Raw genomic sequence first — 25,565 nt, forward strand, 5'->3', positions numbered from 1 at the left:
TGACATCCTTTGAAGATACAGCACTGTTTTAGTAGCACATAGTGGCACGCACGATACATACATTAGTTGGGGAAAATAAATTACTTGCCCATGGTTTTCTCAATATGTAGCCCATTAAGTCTAAAGAGCACGTAAAAGCTAATGTCAGACTTCAGTTTAAAGGATCATTAAATAACTATTCTAGTAAACTGTTAAATGTCTGATCCTTGTTAAATCTTAAGACTTCCAACAGCCAAGTACTGTACACACATTTGCCAAAATAATGTTTCTGAAGTCTTGTTACCAACTCGTTTGTAAAGCCTCTGTGAACTTTTAAGTATAAAATAAATGTTGTTGTTACTTTCGTTCTAAGAACATGTAATTTTTCAGTAGCAGACTCCTTGTTAGCATTAACAATCTATTTTCACAGTGAATGCATCAAAAGAGAATGTACTCAACAACATCAGAAAAATATAATTGTGCTTTCCATTGTGGGGGAAAGATTTTCCAACACCTCCTCTGGCACTCACTGTCACAAATGCAGTGTTAGGTTTCTGAAATCATTTAAATTTGGTCTTTAGGAAATCTGCATTCATAAAAAATGCTTGGATATGCGTATTGCTTCCCCTTCCCTTGCTTGGCTGTCAAAACACACTGATGCTTTTGAAGATTTATGGTAGATGGGTAATGAGATTGCTGAATGTTAACTGCAGCATTCAGAATTCATTAGGGGGTAAAAAAAAGAGAAGGTTATTTGGGACTTCAGCACAGTGCAGATAGGTGATATAACTTTGTTTTCAATCAGGAAGCTTAAACATAAATATGTTACATTTTTGATTAGAAAAACATCCAGTCTTTATGTCTTCCAGAAGTGAAATAAAATCTTTCATGGAAAATAAGGCAATGTCAGGTTGCATTCAGTTGAACACAGTGAGTCAGAAGGACATTATACAGTTTTTCAGTAGCAAACAACAGAGGCATGTGAAAAGTACAACAGAGGCATGTGAAAAATCAAAAGCAGGTTATAGCAAACAAGCTCCCATGCCTATATAATTGTGTGTGTGAAAGAAAATATGTTAGCAAGTCCCTCCAAAAGGGTTAATTAACTATTGATGAGAAATCTAAAAGTCTGACTTGCGGGGTTGTAACTAATGGCTGCAGTTCATGCTTTAAATAAGGAAGGAGAAAGGTCAGGAGAGTATAGCACCTTTGTGAAATAAGCTAGTTAATGGCAAGAGTGCAGTGACGCTATGGAAAATGTGTAAAGATTTCCCTAAGTTTGTCCCAAATCCTGAGATTCTTAATGAATTTGTAAGGAACTCCTAACTGTCTTCAGTAGGAGTTTGTTTGGAAAGTACCTCGGGATTTGGTCCCCAGAATTGTACTGTCTACGCCAAGGATCGGCAACCTTTGGCATGCAGCTCGCCAGGGTAAACCCCCTGGTGGGCCAGGCCAGTTTGTTTACCTGCCACGTACACGGGTTTGGCCGATCGTGGCTCTCACTGGCCGCAGTTCGCCGCTCCAGGCCAATGGGGGCAGCGGGAAGTGGCGGCCAGCACATCCCTCGTCCTGCACCACTTCCCGCAGCCTGCATTAGCCTGGAGCAGTGGACCACGACCAGTGGGAGCCGTGATCAGCCGAACCCGCAGACGCGGCAGGTAAACAAACCGGCCCGGCCTGCCGGGGGGCTTACCCTGGCAGGCTGTGGGCAAAAGATTGCCGACCCCTGGTCTACAGCTTTTGTATGTGGGCTGAGCCAATCTATAGTGCTAGCATCAGTACAGGGCATTGTTCAGTACTCTATTGGTCCTACTTGAGAGATGTAAATAAAGAGACTACTACCTTTAAATAATAGTATTAAGGAGGAAACTTATATACAGAGTTCAGCTGAGTGTTTTGCAAGAAAAAGGGTAAAGGAAAATCTCAACTTCAGGTTGTGACTTAAAATGAGGAAGTAGATGCGTTTTTCAGAAATGAAGATGCAAGTTTTTTTGGCACATGTTCTTCTGCAGCTTTGTCCCCCACTGTAATTTCCACTGGTCCTACTATTAACTTCAGTGGGGGCTCGACACCACAGAAAGTAAGCCACTGATTTTGGTGTTAATTTTAGCACTCAAGTTTGAAAGTTTTGCTCCATGTGGTTAAGTATTAGATGCCTTAGAAATATCTGTTTTGGGGGGAGGGAAGGGCAGAGAAGGGAGATTCCAGGGAGAGAGAGAAATTAAGATGTATAGGTAGAATTGTTTCATGTTTTTTCAAAGTTTTCCAAGAAGTGTCAGCACATCTTTAGGGAAACTGTGCTACATGTATACAGGCTCATACAGTGATATGAAATGTACTCTCTGCTAAGAGTACTGGTGTGAGCCTTGTGTCCAGGCTATGTTGCCTGCCTCAATGGAGCATATATCTGAGCGAGCAGCTGAAGCAGAAAGGTAGAGCACATGTGGCCTCAAAAAAGGTGCAATATCCTTCACAAGGGAGGTTGACCATGACTGCTGTTTCTCTCCCTCACTTTTCTTCGGGCAATTTCAGATTCTTCTGTGGCCATGTTAATTTGTAATAAATAAAACAAAACATTCTCAGACACCCCCCACCCCAGCACCATACTATGTGTAATAATCTTTAGGCTGTTCAGTTTATAAATCATGACATCTGTCAGTTATTTGGCACTATAATTCATATTGATCGTGCATATCAACATCCCTCACATGAGAGAAATACCAAAGCAGCAATGATGTGGGCTGAGGAGAAGGTGAAATTGCCTGATTTGGGTAAATGCATGTGGGAGAGTGCCTCAGATCAGGAGGAGACCAATCTGCATGTCATGTTCCCAACATTGTGGTGGTACAAAAGCTTAAAGTTTCAGATAAGCACTAAACAGAATGGGAGGGACAAGACATACTACCAGGACCCAAACTGCAACAGCACATTAATATTTACTGGATATGTTTTTGTACCCTCTAGTCAGATTGACAGATGTAGCTGTATTTTAAGGCAGTATCATTCAATGAGGAGGAAAAATTATGGACAGGGTTTTTTGGGTTTTGTTTTTTTTTAAACAAATCATCTCAGACATTCATTAGAAGGAGGGAAGCTGAGTGCTGGTGGGAAAAGAATGCAATTATTCCAAGCCTTCTGACAGGCCTGTACTTCTTCCTTCCAGCTTAGCTGCTTTGACCACAGACTTGGGGCTCGTGGGACATGGACCAGATTGAAAAACTAGAAGGAGACAGATGGTTATTTGTAATCATCATGTAAATGTAAATCCTATAAAAATGTTGTTTTTTCTCCTAAGGGCTTGAAAGCTGCTGTAGAGGAAAGTAGGATTAAGGGATAGCTATCTAGCCTAGAATAATTTTGACCCCTGCACCTCCTCCCTCATAAAACATTGTTTTTTTCTCTGGCTCTTTTAAACACATTGTTAGAGCCCTGATTCAGTATCTATATAATTCCCTGAGTTTATGGGCATCAGTTTGACCAGGGTCTGGATTTGGGCCTAAGCTGGCAGGTGCTGGTAAGCAGTTGCCTTGGTAGAGGGACTTTTTTGTTCATTATAGCAGGTGCATTGCCTGCAAGTGTTTATCTCAATACTTCTATTGCTGGATGTAGTTGCTGCCAGTTAATATACTTGTGCATACTTCCCAAATTGCCTTTCAGAACTTCAAATGTGAGATGATTCTTCACAGACATCTATCTTGTTTGAGCAGCGTCACAGACAACCATACTTTAGAGCTGCAAGGAGACTGATCAAACTTTAATTAACTTTTTGTCCCCAACTTCATCATCAAACTATATGTACGATATGTGTATCCTTTTCAAACATCAAATCCTTAAGGAATCCAGTAAGGTTTCTACTTAGTGGTGGTGCAGCAAAATGCCAATGATAGATTTCTGAACCTCAGATGTAAGGAATATGCCTCGCTGAGGCTGGCCTGATGGCATGGCACTGTTTGCGCTGTCATAATTAACATCTGGATTTAGAAGTGACCTGAAGATTCTTACTGCCTGAGGATATCAGGAGCACTATGGAAGTTATGGTGTGGAGTCACACTGGGCCGGATGTTGGCCATACTTCTCGTCAGTATCCTTTGTCACATGTAGAGTAACACTCATGACAAACATAAAGGAGGCTGTACATCCCATGTTAAGTGCCAAGATGAGGTCAGCTAATGCTCAGAGGGTGAGAATAGAGCAAAAAAGAACACTGGATGAAGAAGTTGGATCTGTCTGTAGCCTTTCACCACTTACCTTTGAATTTTTAGACAGACATTATTTGTAGACTTCCAGAAAGACTTTGAGAAGTGTTATGTTCTGGAATGAACAAAAAGGCTCCAATCGGTGTCAGGAGATGGTGTTCTGCTAAGATACACTAATGGTCTCTTGAAAATATGAAGAAATCAGGAATAATTTGCTGAAAAAATGTTCTGCAGTTCTCAGCCTTTTCTGTTTTCACAGACCATTGAGCTGTTGGATATGGGGTGCAACTTTTTCATGTGTGTTTCCACATTGTAATGTGTAAACTCAACTTTCAGCTGATGCTGGTTTCTTCCATTGATTCCTGTGCTGCTTGGTTTCTTGCTGGTGCTGCTGGGACATTTGAATTACAAGTTACCACTCTAAAACCTCTGCCTCTAAGGCCTGGTTTCCACAAAGCTAGGTTGGCATGAGCCGCCTTGTGTCAACCTAATTGTGCATTTGTCTACACTTAGATGGTCTCTCACCAACTTAAGTGCTCCATTACAGCGACGTAGTAGCACCACTTCCCTGAGTGGCATTGAGCCATGTTCAATAGGCTGTGGTTGATACAGTGTGAGTGCAGACTGTGTTACTTATGCCAACCATGACAGTCTTCCACCAGCTGTCCCACAATGCCCAACACTGATTGGTCTGATCACAGTTGTGAACTCCACTGCCCAGGGGTCACAGAGACAAGAAGGCTCCCTCCTCTTCCTTTTAAAGCCTTGTGAATGTTTGAAATGCCTTTTCCTGATTGTTCAGCTTGGCAAATACATTTAGCAACTCTCCATTCTTGTGTACAACTGCCCAGCTGACCATACTGGCTACATGCTCTGGCTTGACGTATACAAGAAATACTGGATCTCTTAGGCCTGTGAGGAGAAGAGGCTGTGCAGGTACAGCTATGGACCAGCTGTAGAAACATGGACATCTGTAAGCAGATTGCACTGAGGCTATGGGAGAAGAGGTACAACAAGGATCAGCAGCAGTGCTGCATGAAAGCAAAGCAGCTGCAGCAGGCATATCAAAAGGCCAAGGAGGCCAACAGTCGATTTGGTGCCAAATTACAGACCTACCACCTTTCCAAAGAGCTATGTGCCATACTTGGTGTAGACCACCACCTGGCACACCATTGTGGTTACCTCAGAGGAGCCCAAGCCACAGGCCTCTGGCACGAATAATGAGGAGGAGGAAGATGGGGGTCTGGAGAATCCAGCTATGCCACAAACCAGGTCCTGTTTGAGACTCCACCAAAGTCCAGGTGCTCCCAGTAGTCAAGCATGGGTGAGCACGATGCAGGGAAAGGAACCTCGGGTAAGTGTGTAATTGTATTTGCTGTTACAGTGACTACTTTTGGCAGCCCCAATTTAACAGAACACAGCTACTGACTTTTTTTATTAATTTACTCATAGTAGAAGAGATAGTGGTACAACAAAGAGAGTCAGCATCGTTATCAGCTTTTCATTCCCCTCTAGAGTGAAGTGTGGAGACCACGGAGAGAGCATTTTGTTTATGTACACAAGACTGGCCTTGAATCCTCCTGAGAGATCTTGATGAAACTTTCATGGAGGTACTCTGCATCATCTCCTGAAGCTTTCTAGGGATGGCTGCCTTATTTCTACTCCACAGTATGATGCTTTCCCATGTCAGTCAGCAATAATTTCAGCAGGCACCATTGCAGTAAACAGGCTAGCAACATATGGATCCAGAAGGCTTTGTTGGCCTACCCTCAGGAGTGAGATATTAGTTAAAATCACCACCACCTGCGGAAAATGGTGCCAGTTATTCAGTGTCATTGTTGTATACCCACAGTGTCATGCAAATGAGAAATTCTCTCCTCATTTCCCTCACCCCTGGTGGGCCATTTTCACCAACGCTGATGTTGTTAGTGGTGCTGTGCACAATCACTCTGAAGCAGAAGTGTCAATAATCATGTCTTGTTTAAAACGTTAGGGGAGCAAGTTCTGAATCTTAACTTACACTTTCACTTGTGACTATTCTGACAATGGTACCTTTGTGTATTTTATCTGTGGCTGCCACTGTTGTGGCCTTGAGGGTTCCCCCTCCACACCTGCAGAATGCCTGAGTCAGATAATGAGGGGGAAGGACTCAAGATGCGATCAATGCGATCCTACAATGCAGTGCTGCATCAGACCATGAATAAAGCGCCTGAAGGGTGAATATTGCAGACAGCCTGGAAGGAAAAGCAGACAGAAGAAAGGCTCAAGAGTCCCAGCAGGAAAAGGAAATGGAGATGCAATACACCAGGACATAATGGGGCTTCTCCGGTAGCAAAAACAGATATTGCAGACTCTTGTGGACCTATAGGTTCAACAATCCCAGGCTCGCTTCTCTTTGTTACCCATGGAGCACTCCTTTGCAGCATTTCCCTACCTCCCACAACATTCCACATGGCATCAAGAATCACAACCCTACCCTCACTGCTTCACACCAGGGGCCATTAAGGACAACCACAGCTTCATGTACACTGACCTGTGAAAGCCACAGTTGCTGCATGTGTAGCTAAAATGGACATGAATGTTTTTCCCCTTGTTAAGTTCTGTTCCATTAATTTATTAAGTTTTTAGCATATTTGCTTTTAAATTGCACAGATTTTTCTTTGTACTGGTTTTGTTACTCAATAAAATTCTAGTATTTCATCTTGTGAGTAAATACCACCAGCGTCCCTTCAGTCTACCCAAATCCATTCAACTGTCATTCTGTAACCGCTGAGCTGGTAGTTGAATCTTTCCTTCGTATTGTCAAGGTGGAGAGTGTGTGGCTTCATGAGCAAGAGGTAGGTTGGGTCCCACCAGGGGCGGCTCTAGGATTTGCGCTGCCCCAAGCACGGCGGCACGCCGTGGGGGGCGCTCTGGCAGTCGCCGGTCCGCGGCTCCGGTGGACCTCCCGCAGGCATGCCTGCGGATGCTCCACTGGAGCCGCGGGACCAGCGGACCCTCCGCAGGCACGTCTGCGGGAGATCCACCGGAGCCGCGGGACCAGCAGACCCTCCGCAGGCATGCCTCCTGCCGCCCTCCCGCGGGACGCAGCCCCAAGCGCGTGCTTGGCGCGCTGGGGTCTGGAGCCGGCCCTGGGTCCCACAGGGTCACTGTTGGCATTTCAGCATCACCAGTGGTAAACTACTGATTGGGAAAGAGTCCGTGCTTCTGTGTTCTTACAGATGAATACATAATACGCCTTCCCTGACCAATCAACACTAGTGTTGTTGAAGCTTCTTCAGTGATCCATCAAACCTTGCATAACCATAGAAAAGCAGATGTACTCTGTGGCAAGATGTTTCTGGTGCCAAAATAGGGATTTGTGTGCTCTCTATAATCCCACTGCAGTTGAGGAATTTCATTGGTGCAAATCCATCTACTATGTCTTTCACATGGTTGAGAGTCATACTTCTATGTAGCAGGAGGCTATTAATGGCACTGTGCACATGCATGACAATGGCCCCCACAGTGGATTTTCCAACTCCAAAAGGATTGTCCACTGACTGGTAGCAATCTGGTGTTGCAAGTTTCCTCAGTGCAATTGCCACTCACTTCTCCTCTGTCAGTGCAGTGCTCTTTCTGCTGTCCCTGTGCTGGTGGACTGGGGCAAGCTCAGCACACAGATCCAGGAATATGGTCTTCCCCCATCTGAAAGTTCTGCAGCCACTTCTAGTCACCCCAAGTCTGCGCTACAATGCAATCCCATCAGTTAGTGTTTTTCTCAGGCCAAGAAATGCTGCTCCACCATCTGCAGCTGCTCCAAGAATGCCACCAACAACCTTGAATTGATTCTCGCTATGTTCCATAGCAATCTGTCCTCCAAGAAATTGTCGTGTTCGCCAGTGATTTGGTGATTCTTGCAGCTCTGCAAATACTGAAGATTGTGTGTCCTGTGTTTACAATGCTTATGACAATAGTGCAAAGCTGTGCAGGCTCCATGCTTCTGACAGAGATGGGGGACAGCGAGGAGGACCAAGTGGGTTCATGGGATTTTTTAAAAAGGCACACAAATGATGGGATATAGATAGCATTATGGAATGGAATCAGTTGCATGCTGGAAGTTGATCCACTTCTCCCAGTCACCCCATGCAACTTGTTTCTTCCCCACCATATATTGCTAAAAACTTCCCACTGGATGGCAGCAGGTTGTATGCTGGAATACCTAACCAGGGTGCACCACACTGTGCATTGACACAAGTGCTCTTGGTAAGCACATGCAGCACTGATGCAAGGAGCCAAGTAGGACATGCACAAGGGATACGCTAACTTTTGTGGCTTTATGCCAACATAACTTGTGGCAGCAAAAATTTGTAGTGTACACATGGCCTACCAGACCTCCATTTCCTCTTATTTCCCAAGGATGATACTTTTGGAAATGTTTGGGAGAGCCATGCTGATCTGATTGATGTTTGTGCTTTGTATTGTCTTTATTATAATGTATGAGGGAGCCCTGAGTCACATATTCATCCTAAATGGCATCAAGTGATCTCTATTCATACTTATTCCTCCCTTTCTTTTACGCCATCCTCTTGTTCTTCATCCTCCTTATTCTTTTCCTTTCCCTTCCTTTTACCCTCTTTCTTTTTTCCCCCATTTCACCTAACACATTGTTTTGTGCTGCATAATTCCTGTGTTCTTGGTCATCTTTATTTCACCAACCACCACTATTCTTCCCCTTTGTCTCCGTCTGTTTTCTTCTTTTCCTGTTTTCCAATTTTCTCTCCTGCATTTTCTAAAACATAAGACACTTTCAGAGGTACATAGTTAGATAGATCTATTACAGCCACAAGAGTCAAGTTTCAATGTTTTTCTCCCCACTAAATCACAGTTCTGTGTTCCATCCAAGCCACACTTGATATACAAACAGGGTAGAGGGGAAAAGGGGAGTTCAAACCTTATTCTTGGCTGGATGGGGCCCTACTCTGCTCCTGGCTTAAGTCAGAGCAGCTTCCATGTTGCTGTAACTTACTCTTGCTTTCCTGTGGCCCTCAGAGACTGTTCTGGCTGCTGAAAACAATCACAGAGTCCCAGCCATGCTCTCAGCCTCAACCCCGCGTCAGGAACTGTGATTGGGTGGTATGGAACCATGATGCTTTGGGGAACATTTGGTGTATCCTGCTAATTTTATTACCCTTTTGCATCTCTGGAATTGCATTAAAAGGGCTGTAATATAATGAAGAACCAGGTCATACGTATCTGTTTAACTTTTAAAACAATCATGAGTTTAGTAGCATATGTAATGATGATGGAACCACTTGATGTTGTCCATAGGCCTCTTCAAAAGGATTAATGTCTGTCACTTGGCAGGTTTTTAGTTTTAGAAACAGTTGATGCTTGGCAGCTGTTTACCAGTTGTGCAAGAGGCTATTTCTCCACTCAAAAACATTTCTTTTTCTTTCAGCTCTCAGATATAAGAGAAACTTCCAGAAATGGGTGGTTTTGAAAGTTCCTTTCCTGGCCTCTCCCTTGAAATTGCTGCTGATGTTGCCTTTCTTGGCTTCATTTGGAAAATACTGTCTTCTAATAAGATTGCCACAAACACATGTTGTAGTGCCAAATTGTTAGTAGCCCATAATCTTCATCATGTTATTTCTGTATCATGGGTTAGCCTCTTTATATTCCATTTTATCTTAAAAACCAAAATACCCTATTTTCTCTCAGTTTAGTTATTGTGGATCAAAAATTGGCATTGGACAAGCAATTTGCATTAGTCAGAAATACCTTTTGGGTTGAGGCTTTTGGCAAGTCATTTGTTCGGAAAGCAGTACTAAACAATGCCTTTCAACCTACTAGATGTGCTACTTCAGAAAAGGTTGGGTCCTTGCCAAAGTGAAGTTTGTTGCCCACCACTTCCTATCATTTTTATGTTGTACCTCTAGAAATGGCCTAAATAGCCCCTCCTTTTGTGTTATATAATTTGTATATATATAATTTCCTCTCCCCATTGGATTTACTTGTGTATCCCAAAATACTGAATGATGACTGTAAACCCACACCTATATTGAGTTCCACAATTATATGCACTCTCACCTGAGCACACCCAGAGGCTAATCCTTGTGCATATAAATAATAATTTATTCTTGTCTGTACAGAAGAGAACAGAAAATATGCAGTTTAAAATGTTATTTTTTTATTTTATTAACAGTGAAAGCAGTAAATTAACTCTGCCTATAAACTGAAAGTGACTAATTTCTATTAAACTCTTCCTGACTGCACTTTCATTAGGATAAAGTGTTTTCTAATTTCTCGAAGGGCCCTGGTTTCATTAAGGGTGGGAACTGTGTTAAAGCAGTAATGAAGCCCATACGTAGCTGATATTCAAGAAGAGGAAATGCTCTAAATTCAATTTCAGTAGCTCTATCTAGAGCTATTTTAAGTCTGATGTTTATAAAAATGACAATTAACCTAGAGACGAGGACACACTTGGAGGAATAATGATGAAGTAGATATCATTTCAACACACACAGGAGCCAGCTAGCTGGACCTAATCCTGCTTTACAGCAGCATGATTTACATAAGGAGCTAGCATGTGTTGCCTAATTTAGTTTTCAAACCTCTTGGCAATGTATATGCTTTTAGGCAGTGTGAGACAAGACTGGTCAGGGCTGCAAGAATATCAAAGGAATAGAAGAAGCAGGTGCACTGCTAGCATACTGTATATCAGCTCAATTTCTTGACATCTTTCAAAAACACTGATCATTTAGCACCAATTTGATCATAAAAATAATCCTTCCTGAATAAAGGCAAAACTCCACAATTTGATACCAGCGGTTTCATATCTAGAACGTTTTCACCTAGCCAGTAGTGAAGAAAATAATCACTGACAAGAAAGGTGCCAATTTAAGAGAACAGGCACACCAGATTTTTAAAAGGTTACAACCAATGTCCAGCATGCTGCTGTCTTTAATGAAAAGAGTTCAGTGTCAGACCAGAACTACTGCCATAAGGAATATTTCTCCTCAGCGCGTCAGGCTGTCCAGATGTCACTTGGCAGGTGGATCTACAATAGAAGGATAAAAGGAGCAGTGTGTATATTGGTCCTTTTGCTTTTAAATGATGAGCAATGCATTTACTTTTAGCAAATGTAAAGTAAAAACATGCACATCTTGTCTGTATTCATTAGATAAGAGAGGCTACCTGTTGAGTCATCTTTCCTCTTCCCTCTGCCCACAATAACATATTTTGCAAGGAGTTTTACAGTGCACCTAGTATACAAAGGCATCATTTGAATAACTTGGAGGCTACTTTTACTGGAAAAACAATTTGTTTCCCTTTAGCATGTTGCAATTCCTAACAATTAGTTTTATTTTCCTTTCCTTATTTGTTTTATTAGTGCTACGGGATGACTTTCGCCAAAACCCTACCGATGTTGTTGTGGCAGCTGGAGAACCTGCTATTCTGGAGTGCCAGCCTCCTCGAGGACATCCTGAGCCCACAATCTACTGGAAGAAAGATAAAATCCGCATTGACGACAGGGAAGAGAGAATCAGTGTAAGTCCTACCAAAATGCCATTGATAGATAGATGTCCACAATGTTTTTTAAAAGGTACATTTCTCCATGGATTTGAATGAGCATTGAATAATTTACATAGCAGTATCCACAAAGATATAAACCCCCGTCATTCAATTGGCTCCATGGAGGGAAATTCTTGTGCTTATATGGAACTTCACTTATGTTACTGGGACACTAGGCAAACATTGGGTGTCCATGCACAGTTCTTATTGTAGGACTGAGAATGTAAGTATTCATATTGGGCCTGCACCACTACACCCCCACTAGCCCCACAACTGAACACCTTGGAACTCTGAAACTGGAGCAGAATTTCCCAGATTGTCTCTACAATGGGCCAAACCAAACCCTCCAGTGCTAACCTTTGAAAGTTAAAAATTTGCACCTCATGTCCATCTTTAGTCATAGGGAGACTTGGTATCAAAGTCTATAGTTAAGATTGTCTAATATTTTCTACTAAATACACTGTTAACTTTGCTGAACTTTAATCGGGAAGCGATATTTTATGCTGACTATCTGCCTATCGGCTGAATATTTTGAAATGTTTAAGCATAAATGGATCAGCTGTTTCTGAGAACAAGGTTATGAAAAAAACATCATTTTGTCCATGTTAAAAAGAATTGTTACAGCTGTTTCTATTGATAACTCTTCTATGCTTTGGAGTTGGAGTTGCCCAGATGTCAGGGATGTCTCTTTGCCTTCCCTCTGAAAAGCTATGCAAATTTGTCCAAGATAAGCTTCTGAAAAATACTAGTTTGCACATGCTCAGGAGAAATTTGTTAGAGTTTGGCAGCAAAATTCTCTGAACATTCCATCTTCCATTGGGCATGCACCAGTGTATTAGTTCCCAGAGGATGTGGAGAAGAACAAGGAAACAGCCTGACTTGAATGCAGATGAGTGAGAAGTGGAGGAAAGTGGGGAGAGGAAGGAATTGGTTGGGGGAGTGGGGACGAGGCATTAATAGATACCAAGGACAGGAACCATAGGTTGTAAAAGAGCTGAACTGGACAGAGATGAGAATTAATCAGGGTTGTGTAGTGAAGAAGGCTGTTATCTGTAAAACCCTTGCACAGGCAACCTTAATACTGGCCTTTCCTAACTTTTGAGTAGTTGGCTTTGCAACCTTAGTATTCCTTTAACATAGTTATTATACATAATACATTTTGAACTTGTTCAGTGCTGGTATAATTTGATACAATGGTGGCCTTTGGAAACTCGATTGCCTTTGATGTGTAAAGATGTGCAGTTACATGATCTCTCTCTATATATATACTATTCAAGGTGTTGTGGACCAGACTGTCTCCACTAAGTTCTGCTCAAACTGCGGGAGGAAGAAAGAGTAGCAGGGAGCTTACTTCACTTCCCTGTGTCTCAGGTTATAGTGGCTCCAGCCCTGACTTAAGTTGAAGCAACCTATTGACTGCTCTAACTTATAACAGCTACCTAGGGTCCCAAAGAGTACATACATTTTCTGAAAATTTACAGCTCTGAGCTGTGCCCTTTCTTCTAATCAACCTTATCATTCTCTTCCTCAGTATGCCCATGTCCTTGTAAGTACAGAGAGTACAAGGGAATACTACAGATTCTGAGATCAATTTACTATTGATAAAACAGGCTTTCTTTTAAAGTGCCACTATGGTACTGTAGGCTTACAGATTAATTTACTAGAAATAGTGTAGCAGATGCCGCATATATCACCAAAGAAAGGTAGCAAGAAATGTAATTGTTTTGAAATGTAAGGGCATCATACAAAAACAAACAATTGAGACAAGACCAGAAGTAGGGTCAAATATACTTCAGAAGAGCCTAATATCAAGTAGTTTTGGTATTGTTCAATACCAAATAGATGGCCTGATAACCCTTAAACAACAAATGTCATCGCTTTTCTTTAAAAAAATAAAAGAACCCCCCCATATTTGAGATCTTTGCAATCTAAGAGCTTCCCTTTATTTCTGATTGTACATTAAAATGTATTTTCTTTGCTACAAACAGATACGAGGTGGGAAACTAATGATCTCAAACACGAGGAAAAGTGATGCTGGCATGTACACTTGTGTCGGTACCAACATGGTGGGCGAACGAGACAGCGATCCAGCAGAGCTGACTGTCTTTGGTAAAACTACTTCCTCGGCTTTTGTTTTATTTTTACTATACATGCAAAATATTGAATTGATCTAGCTGAACAGCCAAATCAGGTGACAAAGTCAGGGTAACAAAAGACAGAGTAACTACTAATGTACAGGCTACATTTCACAATTTTCCAAGTTTCCAAGGGACGCAGGTTATAAGCTGGAAGCTGGGATGAAGCAGTCATTTTTTTGTGAGTGCATAGTTTAAATCTAATTGGAGATCCTTGGTGAAATGCATAAACTCAGAAACCTTAATCCAGTAGATAATGCTTTCCCCCACAACATTACCGAGTATAATTGAGCCACTTTTAATACAGTATCTGCTTAACAGAGACTTGGACCAACATAGCCCGTTTAAATAATTTCTTATTCCCAGAGGGCTCTGAGATCAAAGCTGTTGTAGCACAGCACACAGAAGCTGGATCAACTGTACAAAGTCTTTAGATAAAAATATCTATACAGTTAAGAAGCTGATCTCATGAGTTGATCACATTTTACTTTAAAGCAAAAATTATTAGACTGAGTAATCATCTCTGAGTAATCATCTCTGTTTTGACTCCAGTTTTCACAAACCACTCTCTCAGCTCTCCATTGACCCTTACTGCATACCAAGCGAGGCTGTACAAACTCTGCAGTACTTGAGTCAGCTTGTTTCTAGCATTGTACCACTTGAGTACTTTGCACAAAGCCTCTCAGTTAACAGAGTCAAATGCTTTCTTAAAGGCAAGGAATGTGCAAAACAGAAGTTTGTTGAACTTGGTGTGTCTCTCCAAGATTTGACCAAAAACAACTGTCTGATCTATGGTGGAGTGCCCAGGTCTAGAGCCAGTGTGTGACTCAGAAAGGATTTCTTCTGCTCTTTTTTTCATTCAGCTGTGAATCACTCTACAGAATACCGTGCTAGGAATAATCATAAGACTTATTCCTTGGTAGTTATTGCAGTTATTTCAGGGGCTTTACCCTTTGCCCAAATTAGGTTAAATAGTTTGTAAAGGAGCATGACTGCCTCTTCCACCATGCTTTAACACGTCAGGTAGTACGCTGTGTGGACCAGGGGCCTTGTTGTTTTTCAGGGACCTCATTGCAGCTTTAATTTTTGCTTCCATTATGTGTTCTTCATTGTTGCTTTTGTAGCTGATGGCCTCAAGGACATCTGGGTCAACTTGACTATTCATGTGGAGTAGCTGGTGAAAATGTTCTTTCCATCTTTTGAGTTAATCTTTCATTGCATAGCTGACTTGTTACAGGTGTTAAGTTCTGTAATATTTTTTTAAAGCTCTTTGTCTTCTCTCTCAAGCCATTCTTTCTTAGCTTTTTTGACTCTTCATGTTAGTTCCTTGTTGATCTATTTGTTTTTCTGCTCAGCACAGTCTTCAGCTTTCAGATGTTCTTGAGATTTTTTCTTTTTTGATGGGATTTTGATCTCTGGTGTCACCCACTTTTTCCTTTTTGGATACAGCCTCATCTTTAAAACCTCCTCACTTGTGGAATGAATTATGTTTTCTTGCTCTGTCCAGATTTGTTCTATTGTTGTGTCATCTAGGTCTAAATGAAGGGCAAAGTGGCCACCGATGGTATTCTGACTATTTTTGCAAATTTTGAAATATGAAGTCTGATCCTGATGGTAGTGATCACTGCTTGATTGTCTGAGTTTGCATTCAGACCTCTGTAGAAGTGTCCAGTCTAATACACTTGTTATCAAGTATTGTCCTACTAGGATGAAGTTGATCATGTTTTCTGTAATACCATCATTAGAAATCCAAGTTTCTTTATGGAATTGCCTGTGCTGAAATGCTGAGTTTGTTATAAACAAATTGTTAAATTGCTTCAGTTCTGCTCTATTATCACCTCTCATTTCTTGATCCTATTTCTTCTTTCCCCTGGTGTTCTCTCAGGCCATGTTATCACTCCCAGTCTTGACAGTAAATCCTTTCATTACAAGCAGAAGATTTCTAGATGGGGTTCGTGAAAACTCTGCTTGAAGATAATTGTAAAATTGGTTTGTGGCCCTGTTTGTCGTATCTAATATAGTATACAATGTTATCAGTCTTTTCACATACACACAGATCAAGATTTGTTTCTCCATTTCAAACAAATTGTGAGCATGAAATGGTTCCCTTTAGCGAAATTCCATGACCACCTGTGGATTTGCCACGATGCAGTATTACGTGACTGTAAACTACCACTCTGCTTACTGCATTGATGAAGCATGAAATCACATGACTTTTTTTAAATGGTACTTTTGCACCTTGCAGTTCATACCAGTATTGGATTATAGTTTCAGTTACAACCACTACATCAACATTATTTTATATTATTTTATAATACTAGAGATTGAGAGAGAGAGACAGAGAGACAGGACCTCTCTTATTCATCACTTTGAGTACTAGTAATTTATGGTAATAATCCCGGTAGATACTAAACAGATTGAAGTCCAAGTCTACAAAGCCCTAAGGTTCCCATAACTTGTTAAAGGAATTAAATACTAGGTATAAAATCATGTGAAACATACATTTAAATTCCTATACTGCAAAGTCATGAGAAGTATTAGGTTTGCCTTAATATGCAAACTTTTATGTAATCAATTACAATCTTCTGAAAATTTGCTACAGGATATAATCATAGCAGTCAACCAGTAAAGTACATTCTATGCCTGGCTTCCTAGTACTGTATAAAGGCAATGGTAAATTAAATTAGCAGTTTTGATCCCACATAATTGAGTTAGTCTATATAAGGAAATCTGTACTTAGAATTTTCTTGCTGTCCAAATTTTTCCAGCTCTTCAGGATTTTTTTTTTTTTTGCTGCAGCAGGAGTACCACACAGGCCAATATGTTCAAAGTTGGATGCTGAAAGTTAGGCACCAAAATGAATGTTTAGATGCCTAAATATGGATTGCCTGATTGGTTTAAAAATGTTGGCCTTGACACTTAAAATAAATCCAGGACAGGAAATGAATCTGCCTTTACTGGGAAATTAAAAGGATTTATTAATGTTACTGGCAAATATACAGAAACTACAGATTATGGTAGGGAAAAGTTCATTAATCATTAACCACTCTTCTCCCCTTTTAAAAAAGCCTCAATCCAAAACAAAAACAAAACCCTGTGGGAAGCTTTAGTGTATGTTGCTGCCCTACTAGGAAATGGGATAGTTCCATACTACATTTCCGGAAATCAGTTGTAGCTTGTTTTTAGCTCTGGAAGTTTTTCTATAATACCTTTTGCATGTCACTCCTGATAGTTTTTGGGTTCCCTGTGCAGTGAATTTAGCTTGAGGCAATGCCTCTGGAAAAACTGAGTCCACATGGTGGTGACTGTTGGCTTGATGGGAACAGCAAGGATGTCTGGGATTTTAAAAACAAAAGCCTGTAAACCCAACACCTTAAATAAAGCAATATATGAAAACACAATAAAAGGGATAGTAAAGGAATGAAAGGAGAAGAGAAAAGAAGGGGATGTGGATAGGTTGCAGTATTTAGAACCCTCCCACTGAGATGCACAAGTATTACTAAATAATATTCAGAAATATCCCCATTAGAACTGTTCTCAAAACAAGCAAGTTACACTTTGCCCTCTATTTATAAAACTGATATTTTTGTGTGCATTTATGAAATCGATCCGCAACAGCATTTTTGTTGTAAATAAAAAAAGGGGATTTTGTCCCCCCAGTCAAATCCTGAATCCTCTGCAAGCAGAAATTGTCCAACTTTTCACAGTAACATTTGAGAAATGTAACTGGTTCTGTAAGCAGCACATCCCAAAATTAGTCCTGTTCTTGTGACACCAGAACAGCATTAGGCTTTGCCAGTCCTCTTTTTCACTGCTTGCTTGGGTCTTCTGAGGCTCCCAGGTGTTATCTCATAGCAGAGCAGCAAGAGAGCAAGAACACTGTCACAGAATCTAGGATGAGTGGAGGACCGATTAAACAAATTTCAGTCATAAAAGGCACCATGCTACTCTATTTTATTATGGATTCATTTCCCACCCTAAATTCTAAAGACCAAATTCAGAAGTGTAAGAGGTATAAATTAGTCTGATTTAAATTGTGCCCAGGTCTGAACTGGCCAGCACATAAGTGGCTTAAAATGCACCTTTGCCCCCTCACTCCATTCCTGTGCTGAGCTGAGCTCAGCAAGATGGAGAATGTAGCCAGATAATCTTGCACTCAGGTGTGCTCTGTTAGCAGTTAGGCTCCTATAGAGCCACTTATACCCACTCATCAGTGTGCAAGGGTGTCTGAAGAACCAGAAGGTATAAGTTAAGTACCATAGAAACTACTATTCTCACTGTCTTCTGTCAATTGCTTCTCTCCTACACTCCTCTCATCAAAGATATCAGCATGAGTTGCTCCTTGTCACTGTCTTGGACTCAAAAGTTCTGATTCATTGATGATGCATAAGGATGCATATGCTATATGCTGTTTGAATAGTTTGTCATTAAATCTAAGGGCCTCATCCAAAGCTCACTCATTGGCGGTCTTTCCATTGACTTCAGGAGGCTTTTTGATCAGGCCCTGAGAAAGTCAAAGCAATTAAAGGCTTTGAGAGGGAATTTAAGTTGGTGAAACACAAACTAGAGAGGGTGCCAGACGGAGGTGTAAATGACACAGGTTAGACACCTCTAAGACGGACACATCTCTGAATTCAGCCTTTTATTTTAAGCTATATGAACTTTGTTATTCAGTCAGCATTAGATAAGGAAGTGTCTTTGTTAGAAAGACACTGCCTGGTCCACACCCTTAGGGACAGAGTTTGAGTTGTCCATTAAGGGTTACAGTATATTTGGAAAAGAAATACCCCTGGAAGAAGGCACTTTACTGAAGATGTTAGGTCCCAATTTTTGCCTTCTTATAGCCCAGGAGGCAGCACTATGTTCTGTGGCTACAAGATGGTCTTTGATAAAGTATCCTGACTATTCTCTATATATCAAGGGCTCTTTAATTTGTCATGACAAGGGTCATGATTATTTTCCTCAACTTCAGTCATTTTAGTTGCAGTTAGTTATTAAAATGTTCCATATAAAGAATGCAAATATACTATACTCATGACCCTGAGGTGGGGAGGAGTAGCTCAGTGGTTTGAGCATTGGCCTGCTAAACCCAGGCTTGTGAGCTCAATCCTTGACAGGTCCACTTAGAGATCTGGGGCAAAATTGGTCCTGCTAGTGAAGGCAGGGGACTGGACTCAATGACCTTTCAGAGTACCTTCCAGTTCTATGAGATAGGTATATCTCTATATATTTTAGTTTTTACTTTTTGTAAAGAGATAAGCTGATGTCACAATATTTGCTACCCCACAGATACTGCCAGAATATCCAGACGTAATAGGATAATCAGCCAGGTATAAGAGGTGCTGATTAGATCTTAGATGTTTGAACCTAATATTTAGAAACAGATATCACTGAAATCAGTGGAGAGAGGTGTGTTGGTGGGGGGTGGAGGGAGAGACTTCCAACCTTCAATAATAATGGTTCCAGTCCATTTGCATGTAGCTTTCACAATTCTCACCACTTTATTGTGAAAACTCACAGAACCTTAATAGTGTATAAGGCACAGATGTTTACAATAGCTGCATAAGTGCTTTACTTCCAAAATGACAAGAAAAAATAGCCTAAGAAAAGACATACCTTGGGAAGAATGTCCTGAATACAGAAACACCAGCTTTTGTCATCATATTTTTACTTGCTCACTCAGCATACACTAAGAACCTTTTAAAACATAGCATGACCCACACTCATCCTTTCATCTCCTGTGGACTTATTTTTGGCAATGAGAGCTTTGAGGCTATCAGGGTGGAAAGTAATCCAAATCATGCTACTATTAACAAAATATTCACTCCACTGGCTGAGATCTGGAAAAAAAATGTCTCTAACACATATCTGAAGGCCATCAGTGCCTCTCTAATGGACTGCAGTATACACACAATTAGTTAAATAAAGGAAAAATAAGTACTGGGTGTCACATTCCAGGGTGCAATCCAGACCAGCGAGAGGGTGTGTCACCTGTGCCCTATAACCTTGAGTACCTCAACAATGCTTTGCTGTTGTAGCTTTCAACTTGGGTTCCTCACAATCAGCCTGCCAGCCAGCAGATCCCATGAATGTCTGTGTGTGGCCACAGCCCTTGTCCAGCAACTTCGACCCCAGCAGCCTGTTGGCAGCACACCAGCCACACTCTGGCTTCCAGCAGACTTGGTTACTACTTGCAGGATGACCCCAATACACTCCTAGTACCAAATTTTCACCCCAAAACACATGTTCTGCACTGTCCATCCCTCTCCTAGAGAGTTCAGGTATTTTAGGTCCATTGCTTTTGTAAGGCAAAAATATCCAACAGGTTGCTACTTTAATTGGAGTTACCAAGCCATTTACAACACTGGATTGGTTTTGATTAAAGAATAAAACACATTTATTTAACAGCAAAGACATAGCTTTTAAATTAGTACAAGTACAGGGTGCTAAAGTCAGAAATGGATACAAGAGAAATAAAGATAATTCTCCAACAAAAAACTTCAAAAACAGACTCCAACGAAAAACTGCAGAATTGGAATTAATTTGCAAACTGGATGCCATTAAATTAGGCTTGAATAAAGACTGGGAGTGGATGGGTCATAACACAAAGTAAAAACTATTTCCCCATGCTAATTTTTCCCCTACTGTTACTCACACCTTTTTGTTGGAAATGAGCCATCCTGATTATCACTACAAAAGTTTTTTTCTCCTGCTGATAATAGCCCACCTTAATTGATTAGTCTAATTATAGTTGGTATGGTAACATCCATCTTTTCATGGTCTCCATGTATATATATCTTCCTACTGTATTGTCCACTGCATGCATGAAGTGGTGGTATTAAAGCAAAGGGGGGGAGAGGCTCTGCAAAGAAGACGACCGACTGAGAGTACTGAATATTGGCTAAAGAATGACACACATGACATCAGGACCCCAAGCGTGCGTTGCTGTCACTGGGGGAGGGGACCAGCGCAGCCTGGCCTGGGGCCTGGGGTGAAGCCTCCTACAAGTGGGTTTTAGCCCATGAAAGCTTATGCTCAAATAAATTTGTTAGTCTCTAAGGTGGCACAAGTACTCCTCATTCTTTTGAAAGATACAACACTTTCTAATAACTAAAACTTAACAGACTGGACTTGGTTCAAGATAAAATTCTCACCGCACACTCCCAGCAACAGGACTGACCAAATTTCAGGTCAGAATCTCTCCCAGAGTAAAATGGTGGCTTCATTTGTTGTCTTAGGTGACAAAGAAAGAAGGAGAGATACATGGGCTATTTTTGCTCCTCACCTTTATCATAGAATCATAGAACTTAAGATCAGAAGGGACCATTATGATCATCTAGTCTGACCTCCCGCAAGATGCAGGCCACAAAAGCTGACCCACCCACTCCTGAAATAATTCTCTCCCTTGACTCAGCTGTTGAAGTCCCCAAATCCTGATTTAAAGACTTCAAGTAGCAGATAATCCTCCAGCAAGCGACCCCTGCCCTATGCTGCGGAAGAAGGCGAAAAACCTCCAGGGCCACTGCCAATCTACCCTGGAGGAAAATTCCTTCCCGACCCCAAATATGGCGATCAGCTGAACCCCGAGCATGCGGGCAAGACTCTCCAGCCAGACACTCAGGAAAAATACTTTCAATATCCCAACATTGACCCTCGGTACTAATTACCAGTGGTCGTACCTTATTGACCTATTGACTAAATCACATTATCCTATCAAACCATTCCCTCCATAAACTTATCAAGCTTATAGTCCAGTCAACCTTTGAAATGCATTTTCCTGAGTGTTAGCCCTAGATAATATTGATTCCCACTGTGAGGTTGGAGTCATGGAGTCTCATGGTGAAAGAGGTTCCAGGTTGCTGTTTGCTAAAATGTAGATTGATCTGTTACTGCCTCTCTTCTTTGCCAAAAAATGGCCACTTAATAGGTTATTGCCCATCAACTTGGATGACACCTGACTAGAGGTGCCAGTTTGTCTTTTGGCTTTGAGAAACAGGTTTATCCAGTTCCCAGACTTGTCTGATAACCCCATTTTAGTCATAATTTCAGCTTATGTTCATAACTTTACAAATAATGTTGCTACATACATCTCACCATGATATTATTGTCTCAGTAAATTATTAGTTTTCAATTGATAGCTCACAAGACATATTTGTACAAAGATTATTATAGTAGTGTTTAGGATGTGAATATAGGGTGCATTCAGTCACACTGAATCATTGGTAGGGCCCTACCAAATTTGCGGCCATGAAAAACATGTCACAGACTATGAAATCTGGTCTCCCTCCTGTGAAATTTGGTCTTTTGTGTGCTTTTACCTTATACTATGCAGATTTCACAGGGGAGACGAGCGTTTCTCAAATGGGTGGTCCTGACCCAAAAGGGAGTTGCAGGGGGGGTCACAACATTATTTTGGGAAGATCACAGTATTGCCACCCTTAATTCTGTGCTAGGTGGCCAGAGTGTGGTGGCTCTTGGTCAGCGCCCCGCCATCAGCAGCGCAGAAGTAAGGGTGGCAATACCATAAAATGCCACCCTTATTTCTGCACTGCTGCCTTCAGAGCTGGGAAGCCAGAGAGTGGTAGCTGCTGACTGAGGGCCCAGCTCTACAGGCAGCAGCGCAGAAGTAAGGGTGGCAATACCATACCATTCCATCCTTCTGCGCTGATACTGGCAGCAGCTCTGCCTTCAGAGCTGGGCTCCTGGCCAGCAGCCACTCTCACCAGCTGCCCAGCTCCAAAGACAGCACTGCCACCAGAAGCAGTGCAGATATATGTACCACAACCCCTGGCCTCACAATAACCTTACAACCCCCCTCCCCACCCCCGCGCGCGCACACACACAACTTCTTTATGGGTCAGGACCCCTACTATTTCAACACTGTGAAATTTAAGATGTAAATAGCTGAAATAATTAAATTTACAATTTTTAAAATCCTATGACCTTAAAATTGACCAAAATGGACTGTGAATTTAGTAGGGCCCTAATCATTGATCATCATCCTCCAAAGAAAGAACAGGATTCTCCTTCTCATCTGGGTAGGAAGGGTTCTGTAGGATTTTGCCTTACTGTCCAGTGAACTACTTAACCGAAATTTTCTCAAAGTGGCTGTCTCAAGTGCTGCAGCATACTGTAGGTGTCTATCTGGTTTTCTGATTACATTAACAAGCCACTTTTATAACTGCAAGCAAAGTTTATTCTGAAGTTATAAAGGTCACACTAGTAATAGTACAACCAGCTGACATGACATATAATCATGACCTATTTTATAGTCCTCTTCAAAGAGTATTCATCAGTGAAGCATAGCTTGGGCAATGGACACTTTATTTACTCAGTTCAAGCTTTTAAAATGGCTACATTAAAACTTATACATGGCTATGATTTTAATTTATCACTCTTTCCTGCTATTTTCTCAGATATATTGTGTTCTGAATATTGTTGACAGAATTACAATGTTTAATTACACCTCTAGACTTTATTTATGGCCAAAGCTTTAAAAAAAAGTCATATTTTCCAAAGTTCTGATCTGAAACTCCTGCCTGCCTCGGAACAGCTGATCCATGGCGGATGGGAGGCGCTGGGGTGGGGAGGAGGTGGTACTGATCGGGGGAGCTGCCAGTGGGTGTTCCGCACTCACCCTTTTTTTTGTGGGTGCTCCAGGGCTGGAGCACTCACAGAGGTGGCACCTATGGATGCTGCCTTTCTAACATGCTTTCAAACTCTACTTGGTCCTGCCTCAGTGCAGAGGGCTCGACTCAGTGATCTCTTGAAGTCCCTTTCAACCATATATTTCTTTGATTCTATGCTCTTAAACTGCCTGATGCAGAAGGAAGTATTCTTCCTTAAGACCTTTGAGCCAGTTACTGACATATCAACAAGTTTCTCCTGAAAATGTGTTGGGATATTTTTTTGTGGCTCGTTCTGTGTAGGCATATGCAGCAACAGATAAGAATTTAATAAATATTACATTTTCCATGAAATATTGGACATCTGGAGCTTTGCATTGCATTTTGTGCTTGCAAATCTGCACATATTAGGTATATGGATGTCTCTGAGGTGTGTGTGCATGCATGCATATGTATTGTTACAATCAAATACACACTCAACAATATAAACAAGCAACATCACACGTTTGCACACATACACACATATATGTAGTCACAAGAATAACACAGGTGTGCCAGAATAGTTTTTTTAAATCTCTTTACCTTTCACAGATGGACACTACTTGTGTGATCCTCATTTTTCGGGTGCCTGATCTGAGATCTGATTTGCAGAAGTGCAGAGCACTCACAGCTTCAAATGAAGTCAGTGTGAGCTGCACTTTGACCATTTGAAGTGCTATGTAGTGCTAACTACCCTGAAAATTAGGTCCTAGGGACTTCAAATTGGGATCCCAAAAGTAGTGGATACTTTCAAATATAATATTTCTGTGCTTTACTTTCCCATCTCATTAGGTGATGGAAAAATTAATTAATTATTTTTGTGAAGCACTCAGATACTATAGTGATTAGTGCCATAGAAAAGCCCATGGATTTATTAGCTAATGAATTAACAAAATATTTTTTTCTCACAGCAGGGTTTGAACTGTGTGCAGTAAATAAGGCCTGAGGCCACCCATTAAACAACGAGAATACAACAAAACATCGAGTGGCTGCTCATTTAGTTACTATTGTCCATTCTATGCACTGTGGAAAAAATAGCATGCAACCACATAATGTAGTCAACCTGTGAAATTCAATGCTACAGGAAGTCATGAAGCCAAACTTTATGAGCCAGATTCTGATCTTATTTATGGTGTAAATCTGGATACATTTAATGTAACCTCTCAGCTCACTGAGACTGAAATGTGGGCTGCAATGCGTGACAAGCACCTTTATTTTTAAATCACTCTCTGTAGTGTGAATGACTCTTACTATGCCCTCTTTAATTGTGATCTATATAGTTTATAACAGTAAAAGTGTGTGTTTGGTGGGGGGATGTTGGAACTAAATTTGAGTGCAGCATAGGCAACTTGGAGACTAAAATCAGTGATATGTCTTGAAATGAAATTACCTTGGATTTGTCCCAGTATAACTGAGGTCAGAATTTGACTGTGAGACTAAATTTGAAACAGGAATGGATAAGATTGTAACAAATAATAATTTTTGTAGCTGTGCATGCTAGAACAACAAGGCTAAGCAAAACTAATTATTCAGGGCATCATTTGATTTCTAGGGCTGTCACACAATTAAAAAAATTAATTGTGATTAATTGCACGATTAATCACACTGCTAAACAATAATAGAATACCATTTATTTAAATATTTTAGATGTTTTCTACATTTTCAAATATATTGATTTCAAGTACAACACAGAATACAAAGTGTACAGTGCTCACTTTATACTTATTTGTATTACAAATATTTGCACCGTAAAAACAAAATAGTATTTTTCAATCCCCCCATTGCAAGTACTGTAGTGCTATCTCTTTATCATGAACATTGAATTTACAAATGTACAATTATGTTAAAAAATAACCTGCACTCAAAAATAAAATAATGTAAAACTTTAGTGCCTACAAGTCCATGCAGTCCTACTTCTTGTCCAGTCAGTCACTCAGACAAACAGATTTGTTTACATTTGCAGGAGATAATGCAGCCCACTTCTTGTTTACAATGTCACCTGAAAGTGAGAACAGGTGTTCCCATGCACTGTTGTA

At 41.0% G+C, this 25,565-nt stretch overlaps 1 protein-coding gene across 17 annotated transcripts in view; it reads left to right on the forward strand.

Moving 5' to 3' along the window:
- Nucleotides 1-25,565, forward strand: part of ROBO2 (roundabout guidance receptor 2) — a 620,357-nt gene that overhangs the window by 406,636 nt on the left and 188,156 nt on the right. For all 17 annotated transcript variants that reach the window (XM_039529402.1, XM_039529445.1, XM_039529500.1 and 14 more), the window contains exons 3-4: nucleotides 11,548-11,705; nucleotides 13,718-13,838. In XM_039529402.1, coding sequence (XP_039385336.1) covers nucleotides 11,548-11,705; nucleotides 13,718-13,838 — 279 coding nt within the window. The remainder of the gene's footprint in view (nucleotides 1-11,547; nucleotides 11,706-13,717; nucleotides 13,839-25,565) is intronic.

The sequence above is a fragment of the Mauremys reevesii genome, linkage group 1 (genome assembly GCF_016161935.1).
Source record: "Mauremys reevesii isolate NIE-2019 linkage group 1, ASM1616193v1, whole genome shotgun sequence".
NCBI lineage: Eukaryota > Metazoa > Chordata > Testudines > Geoemydidae > Mauremys > Mauremys reevesii.